Raw genomic sequence first — 19758 nt, 5'->3', positions numbered from 1 at the left:
GGGTCAAATCCGTGGCAACCAAAGAGCTGCGATACCATATGATGTGGACTAAGTCCTTGGATGTGCCCGATCTTCACGGATTTGGATGGGATTCGTGGGGAGGTGGATGAACGCGAAGAACGTGGGTGGATGGCGGGGTGGATCGAAGATACAAACGCAACACACACACACAACCGGTTGTTCTTCGTTGGCCCGATACACCAACCCAACGGAATTGCAAGAAAAAGACCCACAAGGAGTAGAATCCCTCACAAAAGGTTGGCAATAGCAATCGATAGAGTTCCAAAGAGGAAAAGAGTGCAAATAGATAGAATTGCAAAAGCAAAAGATCCAAAACACTAGAATTCCTAGAATGGAAGAGATCAATCGCCTAGAAGAGTAGGTAACTTCGTAGATTCGTAGATCTAGAAGGGTTTCCCGCGGGAAGGAGCATAGCTCATGTTTTCTCTTACATCAAGTCTAATCCAGATCTGAGGCAACCAGCCTATTTATAGGTGGGGGCGAAGGGATAAGTTACACGCTGAAAAGTGTTGTTGTGCTGAAGTTCGATGGGGCGGAAGTTCCGGTCAACTTGGGCGGAAGTTCCGGCCAGGGGCGGAAGTTCCGGTCTGGACGGGCGGAAGTTCCGGTCGGGGCGGAAGTTCCGCCAAGTTCCGGCCTTGTTCAGAATTGCGCCATTGTCCATGAGTAACATCCAGTATGGTTTTCGCCGACTTTCGGAACTTGGGCGGAACTTGGGCGGAAGTTCCGGTGGGCGGAAGTTCCGGTCCCTCGGGGCGGAAGTTCCGGCTGGAGCCTGTCTTCTGGGCGCTGGAAGGCATCTGGCCGGAAGTTCCGGTCCTGGGGAGCGGAAGTTCCGGCCTGGGCGCTGTAGCTCCATCTTCATCATTTCCAGCTCTCTCTCCATTGGCTTGGCCTTCATGGCTTGCGTCTTGGTCGATGTACCTGATTGAACATAGGGTATTTGCATGAAGTAGCAAGCCATCCAAAGGAGTATCAAAAGCATACGTGGATAGGAGCGAATTCACCTCATCATGTAGAGCTTTAACTCGGGCTCGCGTCATTGGTCCACTTGGGGGACTTGTTGGTCTTGGTGTAGCGACGTCGGTGAGCGGGGCTACATCAAATTCCTAGACTCCCATACCTTCCAAATGATGATTAGGAGGATGGATGACCAAACTAAATGCTATCTAACTTTGTTAGTGGAAATTATGTGGTTCAAATGTTTGAAAGATTGTCTATAAATATGGTCAATCATGTGAAGCATCAACCACACCTGCTGAGCAACATGGCACGAGAAAAGAGGCGTTCTCAGGGCCTGTTTAGTTCCCAGCCACACTTTGCCAAGCCTAATTTTGGCAAGTGTGGCAGCCATAAAAATGTGGCTAGGATTTTAGAAGCCATAAAGTGTGGTAAAAGTTGGCAAAAAATTTACTCTATGACAAGTGGATCATATGAATAGTAAAGTGTGGCAAGAATCAAATACATGCCAAATTGCCAAACTTTGACTTGGCAAAGTATGGCGGGAACCAAAAGATACGTGTATGTACGTGAATAAACCAAAGGAAACACGAGGTGAGACGCGCGGCTCAGCGCAGTGGCTTGGCATGGCAGTGGCCAGCCAGCCCGCACAGGATCGATCCCGCGAGGGACGATTTTCGAGTGTCTCACAGAGGCTTTGCTCCGGAATAAAATCACTCCACACATATGTGCCACAACTCCTAGCTCACAGGGACACCTAGAATTATGTGTCTTTGTGTGTATAGTTCTGAAGTCTAACTTGTGCACTAGTGGTGTGCGTGTGGTGTGAGTGTGGTGTTGAGTTAGTGCGTAAGTTCGAATCTGCAGTATGTAACACAGATCGAGGGTAAAAAAAAAAAAAAAAAAAAAAAAGGAAACACGAGGTGCTCCGTGCCCCAATCTGGATCCGTGACTGTCAGTGCCGGTTTATTTTACTCCCAGCCCCTCCTCGCCGTCCCCGTGGGGTCGCAGCCCATCCCTGACATTGACAACCAATGCGATGCGAGCGAGCGGCGCACGCACGTCCATCCAGACTCCCTCCAGACTTCCAGAGAGATAGATAGGCAAGGAGGAAAAGTAGTCCAGAATGAATAAAAGCTGTTGCTATCGTCTACCGTGCGCTCCCGTCTCATCGTCCTCCCTGTCGATTTGCTCCCCCCAAACACGCGGAGCGCTCCCCAACTGAAAAAACAACCCATACTCCTCCTCCGCCGCGGGAGCGTCAATCAATCGCTCCCACGACGCACCTTCTTCCTCCTCCAATCTCTCCCACCACCACGAGGTCCTCCCCCTACTGGCCTGACTTCGCAGGCTATGTTCGGATCCCCGCCCCGCGCCCCGCTCTCCCGCTACGCACTAGGTAGGTAGCTTCCGGGGAGTCCACCCGCCGAATTCGGAGCCGCGGGACACGATGGCGGTGCTCGGCGGGAAGGGGTCGCTGCTGCTGCCGCTTCTGCTGCTTCTCGGTCTACTGGCTACGGCCTTCGCCGCCGCGGCGGCGGAGGAGGGCGACGCCGATCCGCTCTACAGGTGGGTACTACTCCTGCTACCTGTTCCTCTCCCCACGAGATTCCTCCCGCCGCTATTTCCTCGCTGGCGGTTGGGGCGGTTCGTGCTAGTTGCACGCAACGCACGCAGCTCCACCCAGCCAGCACTACTACTACTGTACCACGACATATTCCTTGTTTAATTAACATTGTTGGTACTAGTACTAGTAGTACCACGGTGATTTCTTCTCTTCTCCGGGGAACTGTAGCTCCAACTGGTTCTAACAATCATGTACATGTACCAATCGGGGCTGCGATTTGCATGGCGTACCTGTCCTGTTGAACTACTTCCACTATCATCAGCTCAAGAAGAGGAGGATAAAACCGTCGGGCGCGTTTGGGATTTCGGGTGCCGTGTCAACTACTGTTGCGCGTATGGCGTTGTCGCCCCAAGCCTCCTGCCAAAGTTTGCGTGCGTGATGGATCTGTATTTCACCTGCTCCCAACCTATTTAGATTGCGGCTGCGCGGTTTTAGATTTCGAATTCGATATTCTCTCGCAAAATTGGGGAGATCGCGGTTTTAGAATCAGATGCTCCTCGGGCTGTGTATTAGCAATTTAGCATTGCGAGTCTGTCCCTAGTCCCTATTTGGAGGAAGGGCATTAGTTTGTAGCTGCCTGCGCGATATTCAGATTTTGAATTCAGTAGTATGCGACAGAACCTGAGGAGATGGGGAATTGGGGATTGAGGCTCCCGAGAGAACTTTGTGATCAGCATTCTGAATTTCTGTTTGCAATGCCATGAGGGGTGGGCGTATGGCTTGACCCAGAAACCAACCGGCATGCAGGTTGCTCACGTTTTCCTTTCCTCTTACCAGATCTTGCGTGGAGGAATGCCAAAGGACCGGCGCCCTCAAAGAGGACTCCATCATCAAGCACTGCATTGTTCCCACCGATGATCAGCTCGCCGACAAATCCTGGTACGCGCACGAGCCGCTGTACCTGCAGTGGAAGGAGTGGAACTGCAACAGCGAGTGCCGGTACCACTGCATGATGGAGAGGGAGGAGGAACGGGAAGAGCTTAACCTAGGGCCGGTCAAGTATCACGGCAAATGGCCTCTGAAACGTGCATCCGTGTTTCAGGTAGCTAGTTGGAGCACATAATCAGTTTAGCTGCAGCATTTTAACGTCTCGTTTCCGCTTACTCACACAACTGCTGCTGTTTCATTTGCAGGAACCTTTTTCGGCAGCTCTATCTGCTCTGACTCTTCTTGTGCAGTTCAATGGATGGCTATCGTTTTTCCTCTTGCTTTCGTACAAGCTGCCTCTTAGACCTGAAACTCAAGCGACGTACTATGAATATACTGGTTTGTGGCACATTTACGGGCTCCTGGCCATGAATTCGTGGTTCTGGAGTGCCATATATCATAGCTGGTAGGTCCAGTCCACTAAGTGGAAAAACATACATTCAGATGGTTTTTGGTCAGTAGTTAGATAATCCGGTTCATCCACCTGTTGCAGTGATACTGCTTGGACAGAAAAGCTATATTTCTCATCAACTGCTGCCTTCCTGGGCTACTCCCTAATCTTGGCCATACTGCGAGCTTCAAGTTTAAGGGATGAAGCTTCACGGGTGATGGTTGCAGCTCCAATTCTGGCTTTTGTGACCACCCACATCTTGTACCTGAACTTCTACGACCTTAACAAAGGTAACCTTCACACTGAAGCTAGTTTCTCACAGTTTCAAAATTCTTTGTTTCGCGTATACATGATCATGGATTGAGAAAAGCTTACTGCCAGTGCTAAAATTCTGAGATTGGTATTTCCTGGTGGTGATGCTGGAAATTGAACGCTTAGCTGTCCTAACCTTATAAACTATGCAGGCCTGAACACGAAGGTCTGTACTGTTATTAGCATTGCTCAGCTCCTCGTTTGGGCATTGTGGGCTGCTATGACAAGGCATCCTTCACGGCTGAAGATCATCTTTGTTGCTCTTGGGGGTATCCTCTCAGTATTCCTGGAAGCCCAAGACGTCCCTCCACGTTGGGGGTATGTAGATGGTCATGCAATCTGCCTTGCCATGGCTATCCCCATGTCGTACCTCTGGTGGAGCTTCGCCAAGGAAGATGCTGAGATGCGCACGACGGCAATCATGAAGAAGAAACGATGACAAGGTTTGGCAGCGCAGATATCAACTGGGGGTGGTTTAATCTGTGAAAACTTTTCTGCACTCAGCTTTATGTAAAGATGGGTTTTTTTTCATGTAAATTTAGGTGATTTCGTCTGTGAATTACTGTTTTTTCCATGCTACTTTTTGCCTCGGTCCACGAGGTTTACATGGTTTGAAACTTACTGATAGCCTCTTGTATTCTCTTATTTATAAGCCAATGGAATATTTGATAGGTTTGTGTTGTTCATCTGTTTTAGCTGATATAGCTGTTTTGATATTTTATGGATAATATCTTGACATGATCTTTGCGGAGGCGTGTGATTGCCTAGAGGTGTAAACATACTCTTTTGCTAACGTGTGTGACTGCTTAGAGATGTTATTAAACAAGGCTCAGCAGAACTTTCTTGCATGGGTTGAATCAACGAATTGATACTCTTCTTATTTTTGCCTGACGAGCCTTGCATAGTGACATGTACAGAGCTGTGACTTCAGCTTGCAACGTAAAACTATTATGCCTAGAAGAGAACTACCCAAGAAAATTAAACCATCCAAAGTCAACCTCATTTTTGTGATTAAACAGGGACTTACATTACCATCACTCTAGCAGAAGGGATCACATCCTCATTGTCAAAACAAGAAGTGTCAATCAGGCAATCGTTGATTCAGCAAGCCATCCAATAATTGGCTCGAGCATACTTTGCAAGTTCATGGCTCATCGATTTTTTGTTCAGCAAATATTTGAAAAAACTAAATCCCTATCTCCATGAGCCAGCAGTTTCACATCCTGTATCAGGAGAGTATACAATGAGCAATCGCAGTTCTTGCAACCCGATGAAGCAATGGGTTAAAATATCGACTGCAAACCACCAAATGCTCAATGATAAACAAACACACGGGAATATTTACTTTGAACAAATAGAGACCAAGATGGTAATCTATTTAGCATTCCTGAGTACACCTCCAACACACCAGATCCGAATTATCCAGCTGAATGACAAAAATGCCAAAGCCACAACGTTCACGAAAGGAATGAAATGAGCAGCCCAGCTCATACATATGTCAACCAATGCAACATCAAATAAATAGCCAGCTCATTGTACCAACTCGATGTCCTTGAAGTACTCATGCTCCAGAGCCTGCCTAGCTGTGATCCTTTTGCTTGGCTCGAACCGAAGCATTTTCTGCAAGTGAAAAGAAGGACTTCAATACAGTTACAGTATGTGGTGTCATGTTCATGATCATAGACGGGTGTGTCTTTGACTTACGGAGAGAAGGTCCAAGCCAAGAGATCCAAGATTGGGGACAACAGTGGCCAGCTCCTGGAGATTAGTGAAGATTCCAGTCAAGGAATATCAGTGACATGATACATATGGCACTGCCTAATGAAAAGTTTAAGCTGTGGTCTCACACCTCTGCCTGCCACTTGGGGAAAGCAGACTTATAGTCAGGCAAGGAGCTCACTCCTGGCCAAGTTTGTTCTGTTGGAGTGCCAAGTACCCTTCATTGAATAACCAGAACATAACACGTACATCAGATACAGTAGACAAGAAGAGCTCTTAACAGATGAGAAATCAGGGAGAGAATCGAACCTGAATATCTTAAATAATTCATCAATCTCAGAATCACCAGGAAACAGCGGCTTCTGGTTCACCATTTCTGCAAAGATACAGCCCACTGACCACACATCAACTGGTGTGGAATACTGCCTCGCTCCAAGAAGAATTTCTGGAGCTCTGTACCATAATGTTACTACCTGAAAAATACTTCCCATAGACATGCCTTGTGAGTTGATGTGACATGGTGTTGGATCGATAGAAGAACAATGAGCTTGTTTAGATGCAAAATCATATGTAGTACATACTAAGATGCAAAATTGTATGCTAAGATCCTGCCAAAAGGCGACGTGGTACTGGAACAGTTCTCAAGGCACTTGTAAACGAGTAATAGAAGAAAAATACCTCATGAGTAAATGTACGGACAGGGATTCCAAATGCCCTGGCTAAACCAAAGTCTGCAAGCTTCAGTGCGTTAGTACGCCGATCTATCAATAAATTCTGAGGTTTCAAATCTCGATGAAGAACTCTATGAGAATGACAATAAGCAACGCCGCGGAGTATCTGATAGAGATATGACTGGAGAAAGAAGAAAACAGTCACATACTCACATACCAAGATGCAACCAGAAGCATTTTGAGTCAAGACAAATATGCTAGGAATGAAGGCATAAAGACAGTAAAATAGAATATAATGCTTGCATTCATGCTATCTTTATTGCTCTTTGTATACCAGTACAAGCAACTTGATAAAAAACAATGTTGCATGAATTTCATGTTTATATATACCGTTAGGTTGATCAAAAAATATATTGCCACAATTCATACTGTAAGCAAACTCTAACATGACCTGCAGAACTATATGCCAAGGAACAGGTATACTAATCAGCAATCAGAAAATAATAGCATGTAAAGAAATGCACCAACTAATTTGACCCAAAAGACCACAGCCCATGGCTGTCAGAAGTGGTAGTTGAAGGAAACAGTGCCAGCTCTGTGTGCAGTAAATTGTTGCACAAAGACAACAAACATGACAGAAACGGTGACCACATGGGGATCATACAGCACTGGGGTGATGGTGGTGGTACCACACAGCCAATCATTTACAACAAAGCTACCACTAACAGTGAAGCCATGTTTTATTTACAGCCTACAGGAGTTACTGTAGAGCAAAGAGTGTTGTACAGTGGATCTAATCTGAGGAGATGGCTGGCCAAGATGGGGTTTGGTACTAGAGCCCAAGGCAGTCTTAAAAGGCAATACTGGTTGATTGTCCATGTAGTGTACTCGCGTTACTGAGAGTCATCTACTAACATTATTAAAACAGGGTTCAAAGAACTCCAACGTTTGCTTTGAGATGTCCTCCACATTGAGCAGATAAAATAGAGAAATATTAGATCATTTATTTCGCCAGGGCAAGTTTATAAAGGAGAAGAATCAGATAAACACTGAAACGTTTACATTTCTAAAGAACTACAACTACATTTACAAATATAAACATTGCATCTGTATAGCAAATACAACACTGTATTCATACTGCAATTTTAGCATCTGCCGCGACAGGAATTCAGCTAGTTTTAGTCTAAGGAAAGTCTAATCTTAGCACAACAACGCACTTACATGGCATCTCTAAAGTAAACAGACAATTACAACCACATTTACGAACATAAACATTGCATATGTATAGCAAACATAACTGTTTTCAAACTATACATTTGAGCATCTGTCACGATTGGAATTCAGCTAGTTTTGGACTAAGAAAAGTCTAATGTTAGCACAACAACGTACTTACATGGCATCTCTAAAGTAAACAGACATATATGTCGAAACATCACATGTCCATATATCATAATGGCATTCAGGTGCAACAAGTTGTCAAGTTCAACAGTGAACAGGTGCACAGGGCAATACAGACATGGGTACTTTTCCCCAACTGTGCATACTCGTTTACGCAAAGTGTGGCCCTAGTGAACAAAAAAATGGGCACTGTCCTGCCAAATAAACCACAGTGACAGAAGAAGACGGATGATACGCCATATATGGAGCGCACGAGACGTAATGTGGGTTCCGCTTTGGTCTTGTGCTTAATCAATCAATCTACAGCATATGGGAGCTAAAAAAAAATTCCACGAAATGAGAAGGCACTGGACTGAAACTGTGGTCTACTACAAGTCTACAACCAGGTGCCTATTCCTTAGTAACATTACTTATCCTGCTCAACACTAAGCATTGGTTCTGTCACAAGCTCTTCCTAACACTACTGTATGACATGTACGGAACCATTGACAAGGACAGGGTCAAGCGAGTGCTTCACGGTCCAACTATACATGGAAAGCAGTAGAAGCAAGTTCACAGCGGCACACATGACTATCTGCTCACCTTGATCAACGCAGGGCTCTTGGCAAACTCTGGAGAAGAGTCCATGAACTTCTTGAGGTCCAGATCCAGGTACTCGAAGACGAGCCATATGCGCTTCTCGCTGTGGATGACATCGTGTAGCCTGCAAGCAAGCAAATGAGTAGAGCTCCTCAGCATAGCAGCACCGCAAACCACCCCATCCTCACCACAAATGCAACGACATTAGTGATGCTAGTACTACATTAACATGGCGCCATCAATCAAAACCGGGCGTGGTTACTGTTGCATAAACGCAGAGGCCGAGTTAATGCCCGTTTCAGTCAATCAATCAATCCGAGCTAGTTCAGCCAATCGATACTGCTAAATCCTAAATCGGGAATAGTAGGTAAGCAAGAAAGTCAATGCTGTCCGATAAACAGGGGGGGAAGGAGGGGGAGGGGAGTGGCGTGGGCTCACTTGACGATGTTGCCGTGCTGCATCTCCTTGAGCAGCGAGATCTCGCGGATGGCGGTGGAGGGGACGCCCTCGTCCTCCTGCTCGAGGCGGATCTTCTTGAGCGCGATGGTCTCGTTGGTGACCCTGTCCCGCGCCCTGTACACCACCCCGTACGTGCCCTCCCCGATCTTCTCCTCCTTCTCGTACTGCGCACGCGCAAACACACAGTTGAGAAGAGTGAGACGAGGAAATCGAATCGGAGTACCGGAGCACTCGTGTCCGAATGGAAGCAGATCGCGCCGTGCCGCGCCGGTTACTTACCTGGTCCATCGGCGTCCAATGCGCGGCGGCGGCGGCGAACGGTGGTGGCGGCGGAATGGACGGGCGGGTGAGGGGAGGGGGAGGAGGAGGCGGGAGGCGGGGGAAGGGGATCAGGAGCGGGGACGAGCGAGAGCGGCGGGCAAAGCTGCTGCCGCCATTGGGGTTTGGGTGCTGGTGCTGGTGCTGGGCTGCTCCTCCTCTCTCTCTCTGGCTGGCCTTGTAAATATTGGTGTTGCAGCCTGCAGGTCCTCCACCTTTATCAGCCGTTTGACTGAGCCTTTTCTCCCTCAGTCCACCCTCCTTGGTTTGGTTGCCTTTTTGTGGGTTTCTTAATTTCTTGGGTGCAATGGGTGGATTTTTTTTAGGGTTTCTATTTATTTATTGTTGAAAATTGAAATGGATTTAGTGAGGTTATTATCTAGTAAATGGAATCAAATTGCATGAAAATTGCCTCAAAACGATTGCAAAAACTTGGCGGTATCTAAGTCGCGTTGTCTATTCGGCACTCTTTCATTATATGTGTTACATAGTTAAGGTGTACCGACCACATTATAATGTCATGCTGTGAGCCTCGGAATTATCGGTGCGTATTGAAATTGTGCCTAACTCGATTAGGTTGGAATTATAATCGGTTTGGGCTTATGTGATTTTGGTCTGATCGTGCTAGAATGATAGTGAACCAATCTATACTCTCTTTGTATTCTGCAAGGGGTATTCTTTGTCTTCTTCAATGAGACCATGTCACTAGAGTGGCAATGAAAATTACTTTTGGGATAGCAGCGGCAAAAGGAAGTCATGGTATTACTAGTTAGAGGGTATATTTGCCGTACTACTAAACAAACAAAATACAACATGGCCAATTTCCTTGTCTCATGGTGAGGTCAAGTTTGCCATTATCTCTCATAGAAAACCAAAAATGGCATAATATAGTATGTATAGATCTCGATAAAATGGCGATCAACATGTAAAAGATGCTTAGAATTCGTACATGAGTTAGGACAGCTAGAATTATAGGAAAAATTCCTATGCAAACGATGCACATAGGAAAAATTCCTAATAATGAAAATCCTGCAAAATTGCTATAGGATTTTTCTGAATCAAACAAACTCTGAATCGTAAAGCACGTGAAAACAAACGGGGAGCTACAAAACAGAATAGGTAGGTTAGGTTTTCCCGTCGCCTATACACCTTTGGTTTGGAAAACGTTGAGAAGGATGTGAAACCAAATTGGGTGGACAAGGACGGGATGACAAGTAGGTCGCACAGGCCACAAAGTGGCATGTGTTGGGCGAGGACTGACTTCCATGTACAAAACAGTCTTTTTTTTTTTTTTTGAAAATATGTACAAAACAGTCTTTGTTAAGTTCGTCGAGCTATGGACTATGGTTGATCGATCAGCAGGACGATCGGACGCACTAGCCAATGAGTGGATTGATCGTGCTTGAACCGCGCGCTTTGCACTACGAACGTACTCAGTCGAAGTACACGTACAGTACGTCAGGTGTGGTGTCCATCATCGACAGGGGCGGAGCTCCCCTTTGGACAAGGTATGGCAGCTGCCCTACCTTAATTTTTGACAAAAAAATTGCATATATATACGTATCTATAGACATACAGTCAGTTTGGTGCAAGTTCTATATGTTTCTGAACTAACAAACCAAAGAAAAAAGAGGAAATGGGCCACGGGACCAAACTGGGCTCCTGCCTTGGCTGCCCGTGCGATGCCAGGAGCCAGGTTCACCGTCAAATCGATCGACTGCAATACGGGATCGAACATCAGGCCTCAGCCCCCAGGAAAACCACCCGCTCGCGTGCGACGTGCTCCAGGAAAACGACTCGCCCAGGCAGTCCCGTGCGCTCGCTTGCCTGTTCGTCTTCGACGTGAGTACGAGACTCCCTGCGCCGCCGGCCGCCCGACGCCCTGCCCTAGCGGCTTCCTTCCAAGCGGATCCGTCCGACTCCCCCTGCCGGCCCGTATGCACATCGCAGTTCTGCAGATCACCTGGCGCCAGTGGCTAGCGCGTCTAGGTTTTCTACGAGACTTCTGACAGTTTGTTGTTGTGGTTTTGTGATCGAAAGATGGACAACAAGGGGAAGAAAACTACACCTAAGTGTCGAAGTATGTTATTTTTTTCTTTACTTCTTTTCTATGTAGTGTCATTCAACTGATTTATATTATCTAATTGTAGGCATGTGAACAAAAGTGATATTATTGAAATATTTTTGGGTATTTAACATGTTTCAAACACAACATCTCCAGCTTTAAATAAGGCACTTCTGGAGATTTTCGCTAAACATGATCTACTTATTGAAAGATTTGATGACGTGCTACATCGAGCGAGGGATATTCAAAAGTTTTCGATCTTGGTGAAATAAAAAAAAGGAAAGTAGAGCTTTGCCATTGCCTGAAACTTCTAGACAACGTTAAACCTTTATTATCGATATGTTTGTAGGTTCAGCTTATATTTAAATATGTTGCTATTACTCCCTCTATGCCAAAATATAGTGTCTAAGATTTTTTGGAAGTCAAACCATGTGAACTTTGAGCAAGTTTGTACCCAAAAATATTAAAATTTAGAGTATCAAATCAATTCCATTTGATTCATCATGAAGTATATTTTAATATGGTATATATTTGGTATGGTAGATATGGATAATTCTTTCAATAAACTTGGTCAAAGTTAATGAAGTTTGACTTTCGTGCAAACCAATGTGCAATATATTATGGCAAGGAGGGAGTACCATAGTACCGAGTTACTATGCTTAACATCATATAAAATATTTACGTGTCAAGAAAATTTTATTTGTTTGCATCAATTTTTATGTTTGTAAGCTCGCTAGTATGTCTCAAGGTGCACGACACCATCACCGGCACCGCACCGTGGGAGCGAGCGGGCGAGCTTTACGCGCATGGACACAAAGACGTCTTGGAACGACGGGAAAGGGACGCCGCGCTTTGCCGGCTGCCGTGGACGAGTGCGATCGCGGGCACCGAGGACGGAGCACGCATCGGCTGCCAAAGATCGGGCCTCGGGGCGGACGCGCGCCTTATCCGCTTGGAAGACGTACAGCAGCGACTCGATCGCGTTCGCCGCCTCTCAAGTGTCTGATCTGTCAAGTGCGGCGCGCGCCGGCCGGCCGCCGGACTGCCGTGCAACGGTGCAAGCGGGCACCGATCAAGGAGCACAGTGTACGCCGGCGAGGTGGTGGCACGGCAAGTCGGCAGGATGAGACTGCGGCCGGGTCATCGCGCTGCCGCGCGCTGCGTGAAAAGACGAGACTGTTATTCGGCATGTGACGGCCATGAAGGCGGGAGCAAATCCATTGGCGCCCCTGGCGCTACAGGCAGGCAGGCGGCGTAAAGCTGGCCGGCCTCGGCCCCTCGAAGTAAACAGCACGAGGGCGGCAGAGCCAAAAGCTTTCTCTTCTCCACCTCCTTCGCCTCCGCTTTGCCTGGCTGGCCCCCTCCCGCGCAGTCCGAGCAGTCGGGTCTTGTCGTGCGCGCAGGTCGATGCAGGTTCCACTCCCTGGTTGTTGCCCGCCATTAGTGTTCCGACTGGCCAGTGAAGCAGTCGAGGCCACACCGTCGGCACGCCGTGGAATGGGCCTGCTCCGGGCCTCGTGGCGATGCGTGGTGCCACACAAGTGCTGTTGATGTCCTTCACGGCCGGGATGACATGCTTGCTACCTACTCCATCGTTGGTGCTGCAGCTACTCCTTCCCTTACCATCTCCAACGGGAGGGTGACTCATCCCGCGCCCGCGAGTCCGGATTGACAAAAACCCGGCCCAGCGCGCGGACCCATCCCTAAAACGGATGGCCGCGGCGTCCGGAACGACGCAAACCCGGCCCAAATCTGGGCCGGATTTGCGTGGCCGCGGACGTGAAACGCTGGTTGCTCGCGTCCGCCCCTTGTCCGCCCCTGGCCCGCGTGTCATAGACATAAACATTTGTTTTCATTTAAAACAACCCATTACAATTTTTTGTAACTACTACTTCTATCCTACTACGTACGGGGCCGGCGGCCTCGCCGGCTCGCCGTCGGGGCTGTGGATTTCACTCGACGCGGGCGGCCTGTACGCGTGAGGATTCCACTCCAGCTTACGAGCTGGGTGGTGCGGCGGCGGCGGCGGCGGAGGCTTTCATCCTCCTCCTTTCCGTCCGCGCGCCTCGGGCGCGCTCGCGCTCCGCCTCTCGCTGCGGCACCATCCGCTTCCCGCATAGCTCCGGCTCTGCAGGGCCGCGCGTTCCACGGCGGTGCGCGCCTCCGAGCGGACGCGGCCGGCGGCCTGGGCTTCGTGGTTCCCCAAGCGCCGGCGCATGCGCTCTTGCCGGCCGCGCTCCACCGACGCTGCCGGCCTCCCGGGCGCGCCGCTCGGGCGAGGGCATACGGATTAGGTGACGGGCTGCTCGCATTGCGAGCGGCTGGTTCTTCGCCCGAGGAGGTCGCCTAATCGGCGGCGGCCGGCCCGGCGAGTGGCCTCGTGCTCCTTCGTCACGCGCGTGAGGTCGGCGAGACGTTCCTCGATGGCGGCGTTGATGTTCGCCAGCGCGAGGTCCTCCTCGTCGACGGACTCCTCCGCGGCGGCCGCCCCCTCCTCCGCGGCCTCGTACCAGCCGTCCGCGGTCTCGTGACATCCGTCCGCGGCCGCCTCCACCATCTCCGCATCCCCTTCCTTCGTCGCCACCGCCTCCGCCGCGACGCGGAGCGCCTCGTCGTCGGCGACCCACCGCGAGTCCGCGCGCTCCTCCTCCTCCGTCCGCGGGAACCTGGCCCGGGTGGCGAGGAGAGCTTGGCCCACGTGGCTGCGGGGTGCGCGGCATGGCACCGAGAGAAGGTGGAGGGGAGAGAACGGTGATGCGGTGCTGTGTAGAGACCGCCGCCGTCTTTATAGCCGGCGGTCGGCGGGAAACTTGGGCGCGGCGCGCGCCAATGGCGTTTTCGCGCGCGCGGGAACCTTGGTGCGCGCGGGATCTTTCCGCGCGTTCAACCGCCCACCATGGCTGTCTGTCGAGGCCTGCCATGGCGCAGCGCCGCGCAACGAAGACGAACCACGTGGCGTCTCTTTGGGTCGCCGCGTTGGGCGCCGCGTGCGACCCAAACGGACACGCGGACGTGGGCGCTGTCCGCGTGTCCAGGCGGCCACGCAAACGACCCAAAACGGACGGTCCAGCGCGCCCGCTTGGGTCGGCCGGTTGGAGATGCCCTTATGTATCTTTATGAGATGGAGGAAGTACAGCAATTATTGAAGTTATGTCAATTATATGTAAAGGCTACAGATATAGATTATACAAGCAAGTTACATGTTGAAGTCGAACTTTGTAACCTAAACTAATATGTAAAAGCATACGGGGTAGCTAAAATAGATTTGATGATAGTTAGGTTACGCAGAAGATCGATTTTGAAGGATGGTCTGATGCCTATAGCAAGGACGCTGAACTGGCGTGTACACTGTGATGGGCTTGTAAAGCATGGTACTATGATAGTACTCGGAGAGAGGTGCCCGTAAAGCATGGTCCACAAATATAAGCGTTTACCGCTAAACTGCGTTACTAAACATCGTCTTCAATCTAATTTCAGTAATAACATAATCACATATTATGCTAACAACAATAAACTGAGCACGTGCTTTCATCGTCCGAAGCTCTGGCCTGGTTGTCTCTGCGTGAGGGCATGCATTTGCATGGTGTCGCATTGTTGCAACAACGAGTGTCATGGATGACCAGTACTACTAACTCGCTGAAATGGCTATATATGAGGGAAGGGAGAGAAATGATGCGGGCTCGGCATTACAGCTGGGCATTGTGTGCTGAAATGGCTATGACAGACGATGTGGGCTTTATCCAAGAAACAAGAACAGAAACTGTGAGGGCTCGGTGTTAAGACTGCTCATAGTGGAGTAACATAGCTAGTAACATCACACATCTCAAGCCATTTTGATGACATAGCATGCTAATAAATGAAGAAAAAAGAATGAGGTGGTAACTAGCTATGTTATCATAACATCACACACCTCAAGGCAAGATGAATCTACAACATAATAAATGATACTATGCATGACACCACATATAAGTTACTACCCACTATGAAGGTAGTAACATAGATTAGTAACATGGCATATGTTACTACTGTAAGTTACTCCCCACTATGAACAGCCTAAGTATGCTTGTTCAAGCACATTGCTACGGGTATTCATCATAAGCTCACAACAGCAAAGGAAGGTGGGGCGCGCCTATACATCGACCATTAGCGATGCATTTGTACGTATCGCTTAAAGGCACCCGCGGATGGGACAATCCATTAATTTACTCGTTCGCTGAAACTAAGATGGTCTTTCTCTGTTTTCCAACATTATTTAGCATGTATCATAGGGGAGTGATTTTTTGTTACATGGGAGCGTATGCTTCCTTTATTTTGAAATGCATGTTAGACATATTTGAAATATCAAAAAATTTAAAACAAAAATTTCGCACGAACATCTTCATTTGCTACGTGCTCGCAAAGTCATTTCATGAAAAATCAACTTCTCGTGTGGCGTGTGTAAAAAAGACAAAATTTGGTGCAAAAACAAAGACTTGTCAAAAGATAAATTCTCTCTTTCTCACATAGACTACAAAAATACCATTTTTTCGAGAAACTTGACAAACGCACATGTATTATGGAGATGTACAAGTAAATATTTTTATCAAAAAAAATTAACACTTGGAAATATGTTTTTATGGTAGAGGGACACCATACGCACCCTTGAGCCGAATTGAGTTTCTGGTATCCTAGTGGTTACGCCTTTGCTTGAGTATGGGAAAGACCTGGGTTCCTAGTGGTTACCACTGTCTCCAGACAATTTGCATTAATTTCTTAAAAATGAACAAATTTAAATTTTGAACAGATTTCGAATCTGAGAAAAATTCAAGTTCCGAATACGAGAATTTTTTATTTTGAACAAATTTTTGAATCTAAGCAAAATTTGATTTTAAACAAAATTCGAATCCGAGTAAAAAAATAATTTGAACAAAATTCAACTTTGAGCGAAAATAATTTTGAACCAATTTTGAAGCTGGGGAAAAATTGCTCGAATTTAAAATTCACTCGAATTTGAAATTTGCTCGCGTTTAAAATTTGCTCGAATTTGAGATTAAAAAATAAAAAAATAAAAGAAGGGAAAACGAAGAAAGGCAGAAAAATGACAAACCGGTCGAACTAGTGAAAACCGAACGAAAAAACTAACAGAATATTCTAAAAAGGTATTAAAACCGGAAAATGCAAGAACACTTGTACATGGGCTGCGGCCCAACCTAACCTCCATGCTTGCGGGCGTTAATAGGCTCCGCTGCCGGGCGATGTATAGGATTTGCTGGGAAGGTGCTATATGCCGACCGTGTCGGCAGGTACTGGGTGCTGCACACCCCTTTGACCCGGCGGCTGTTAATGGGCTGCGGCCCATCAGGTAAACAACTTTTTTCTTTTTTATTCCTTTTCCTGTTTACAGTTTTATTTCTAAAATCTAACGTTTTTTTCAGTTTCTTCTCCTATTTTCAAAATTTGTTCAAAATTTCCTGTTTATAAACTTTAAAAATATTTAATTTTAAATTTGTTTAAAATTCAAAATCTGTTTGTAAAAACAAAAATCGTTCGAATTTCAAAATATTCGTTCAAAAATTGAAATTCGTTCGAATTTAGAAATTGTGAAATAGTTCAAATTTCGAAATTCATCCAAATTTTGAATATAAACATTCTTTCACTTTGTATTTGTTCAAACTTGAGCATTTTTTAAGTTTACAGAATTGAAAATGCGAGAGTGGATTTAGTGATCAGGGGGATACGTGAGCACCCGGTTATTACCGTTGGATTTGGTCCACCACCGTTAGATTCTGCTACTCACTAGTGGCCTCTAACGGCTAGTCACTTACGGCCACTACATCGCCGGCCTCCACCTCGCGCATCTGAGGTCGCGTCGGTGTCTCCCCGGCCAAGCGCGTCGTCGTGCACCTTTCCCGCGTCTCTCCGCCCTTCCACTCGACATGCAAGACCGCGTCGATATGTGTACAGTGCTAACGTCATTAGACACGTGTCGAGCAGAGAATGGATGTTCACGTATCCCCTGATCATCAGGCTTCATCCATTGCAAAAATAAAACGAGAAAACAAAAACCAAAAACAAAAACAAAAACAAAAAAGGAAACAGAAAAGAAAAGAAAAGGGAGAAAGAAAAGAAAAGAAAAGGGAGAAAGAAACCGGAAAAAAACGTCTAACCGGGCTGGCCCACACCACTCGCGAGGGTGTGCGGCGCGGTCATGTGCCAATCTGGTTGGCATATAGGAGTCGCCGCAGCAAAAAGCCCAAAAGAATTCTCAAAGAAAGAAAAAAAGCAAAGAGCCCAAGAGAACTAAATACTACGGGTATGGTTAGTTTACTGCCCAACCTACGCCTGTGCCAAAAAACCTACGGAGTAGTAATTATCTATCAAGTTTTGGCCTCTCCTAAAAAAATCAAAATTTGGCCAATGTTTGGTTTGTTGCAAGAAATTATTTGTCAATGTACACTTCGTCCACATATTTATATACTCCATCTGTCTCAAAATAATATCACAATGCGAGCTATGAGGGAGCACGTCTAATTAAGTAAAACATCACTAACAATCATTCATGATAGTCTATGCCATATCACCCACCATTTTAGTCACTAAACATCATTAATTATAGTGTATCTTTACATGCAACATATCCATGCCATCTATTCCTTTTAGCCATACAATTGTCCACTTCACTAATTCTCGGTCGTAAAGTACACATCAATTTTAGTCAACTAAATATAACCCCTCGACTATTGCAACCAATTGAACCTTGCAAGTTTTCATATACAGCTTCATATTTCATACGTCTTATACCCTTTCAATTATACAATAAGGTTATTCAAAGATTTATGCTATAACGTGCGGGGTATTCTTCTAGTTCCTGTCAAATAATTTGGCAAAAGACGGGAGGAAGAGTTTTTGTCATAAAAAATGTAATGCCAACATTTGGTAGGGCTATTATAGGCCTAAAAAATGTACCACAATAAAATCCAAGGTAGCGGCGGAGCCGAGAAAAACCATGAAATGTCGATCACTATCGACCAGATGGCGGTGAACAGGTCAGCAAAATATCTTAGTGAAAATGGAGGTTTCATGAAGTCATTGTATGGGACGAGAGTTAATCTCGGAAATTTCCATTCTCATGGACTTGGGTTTTTAGGGAAAAAGGGGCACTAATGGTTTCGTCAATTGGTCAGACAAACAAGGTATCCGATGTATACTGATGGTGGGCATGGTCGCCGGACCAACTAGGTTTACAACGATTGTGTTACGAAACGAGTATTGGTGGTTCTATCGATTGGTCTGACAAACAAGGTATCCCCATGTCAGTATGTGTTGCCAACAACCATCATAAGTATGCAATTCAATAAATTTAATCTTGTCAAAACATTGACATCACAAAATGAGGGATTGAAGATTGAGAAGATCGCAAACAAATAGGTTTATATCCAAGAGGTTAATAGTATTGTTAGCACAATCCTATATCCTCGTTTGTTGGAGGACTAGACACGAAGGCTTCGGCCCAAGGATCCACCAATCCCGTCTTGATCGAGCTAGGACATCGAGTATGGGTAGATCTTCACATTTATTCGTCAATCTATGGTTTTAAGAACTTTCTTCATTCCTTCCCAAAATCGACGGCTCCAATAGTATAGCCGGTTGTTGGCTATAAGTAAGATGCTATGTCATCTATAGTCAACATGTAGCCAACAAGTACAATAGTTGACTATAAGAATGTACTACTTTTTCAATAGATGACCCACATTTCATTCCCAGACCTTGTCTAGGAGCACATTCTCTCTCCTCTTCTCTCTCATCCAACTAGACATAAATATATTATTTTAATCCTTGTAACCAGGTGACTAGACCTTATTATACTTGCTCTAAGTGACCCATAGCTGGCTACAAGGCGCACATCCTTCAAAAGGTAACAATAGATGGTTATTAATTTGACCTTCAATGTTGGTGATGTATCTCGAACGATTCACTCAAAATCATCAAGATCTCACACAAAAGATGGAAGTGACACGGGTGAGACTAGGGTGCCAAGGTTAAGGTGGAGTTTCCAAATCTTCAGCGCTTATAATTCTTCCATATAACATGAGCATGCATATATATGACAGTGAGAAATTTCAACCTTTACATGTGTATGGAAGTTCAAGAAATGGGGAAGTACTGGGCTAGTTCAAAAAAATTCTGGTAAAATACTACTTCCTCGAACTACCAACCAAGTACCTAAAGGCCATTCATAAAACCTCTTGAAACCACATCACCATGGAGGTATCAGGCATGAACACTAGTAGGTTTGGATTTAAAAGGCAGCTATGGTACACGCAGGGACGAG

At 46.5% G+C, this 19758-nt stretch overlaps 2 protein-coding genes across 2 annotated transcripts; one reads left to right on the top strand and one right to left on the bottom strand.

The window, feature by feature from the left end:
- Positions 1 to 2147: 2147 nt before the first annotated feature.
- LOC124701250 (post-GPI attachment to proteins factor 3-like) lies at positions 2148 to 4924 on the top strand. The gene is made up of 5 exons (XM_047233298.1): positions 2148 to 2550; positions 3386 to 3650; positions 3742 to 3941; positions 4029 to 4216; positions 4391 to 4924. The coding sequence occupies exons 1-5, from the start codon at positions 2432 to 2434 to the stop codon at positions 4675 to 4677; spliced, it is 1059 nt and encodes a 352-aa protein (XP_047089254.1). The 5' UTR covers positions 2148 to 2431; the 3' UTR covers positions 4678 to 4924.
- A 634-nt stretch (positions 4925 to 5558) lies between these two features.
- LOC124701249 (cyclin-dependent kinase A-1) lies at positions 5559 to 9418 on the bottom strand. The gene is made up of 8 exons (XM_047233296.1): positions 9344 to 9418; positions 9044 to 9228; positions 8609 to 8729; positions 6636 to 6809; positions 6267 to 6430; positions 6088 to 6175; positions 5943 to 5996; positions 5559 to 5858 (listed from the first exon to the last, which is right to left on the bottom strand). Exons 1-8 carry the CDS (start codon positions 9350 to 9352, stop codon positions 5769 to 5771), a joined length of 885 nt encoding a protein of 294 aa, XP_047089252.1. The 5' UTR covers positions 9353 to 9418; the 3' UTR covers positions 5559 to 5768.
- Between the last annotated feature and the right edge of the window lie 10340 nt (positions 9419 to 19758).

This window comes from Lolium rigidum, chromosome 3, assembly GCF_022539505.1.
Source record: "Lolium rigidum isolate FL_2022 chromosome 3, APGP_CSIRO_Lrig_0.1, whole genome shotgun sequence".
Lineage (NCBI taxonomy): Eukaryota > Viridiplantae > Streptophyta > Magnoliopsida > Poales > Poaceae > Lolium > Lolium rigidum.
Note: the sequence above shows the minus strand (reverse complement) of the source record. Positions and strands in the feature narration are given on the sequence as shown.

Coding starts and splice junctions, on each gene's coding strand:
- LOC124701249 (XM_047233296.1), bottom strand. Junction 8,730..9,043: donor CAGCACGGCAACATCGTCAA/GTGAGCCCACGC, acceptor GCTTGCTTGCAG/GCTACACGATGTCATCCACA. Junction 5,997..6,087: donor TCCCCAAGTGGCAGGCAGAG/GTGTGAGACCAC, acceptor ACTAATCTCCAG/GAGCTGGCCACTGTTGTCCC.
- LOC124701250 (XM_047233298.1), top strand. CDS start 2,432: ATGGCGGTGCTCGGCGGGAAGGGGTCGCTGCTGCTGCCGCTTCTGCTG. Junction 3,942..4,028: donor AGTGCCATATATCATAGCTG/GTAGGTCCAGTC, acceptor CACCTGTTGCAG/TGATACTGCTTGGACAGAAA. Junction 4,217..4,390: donor CTTCTACGACCTTAACAAAG/GTAACCTTCACA, acceptor TAAACTATGCAG/GCCTGAACACGAAGGTCTGT.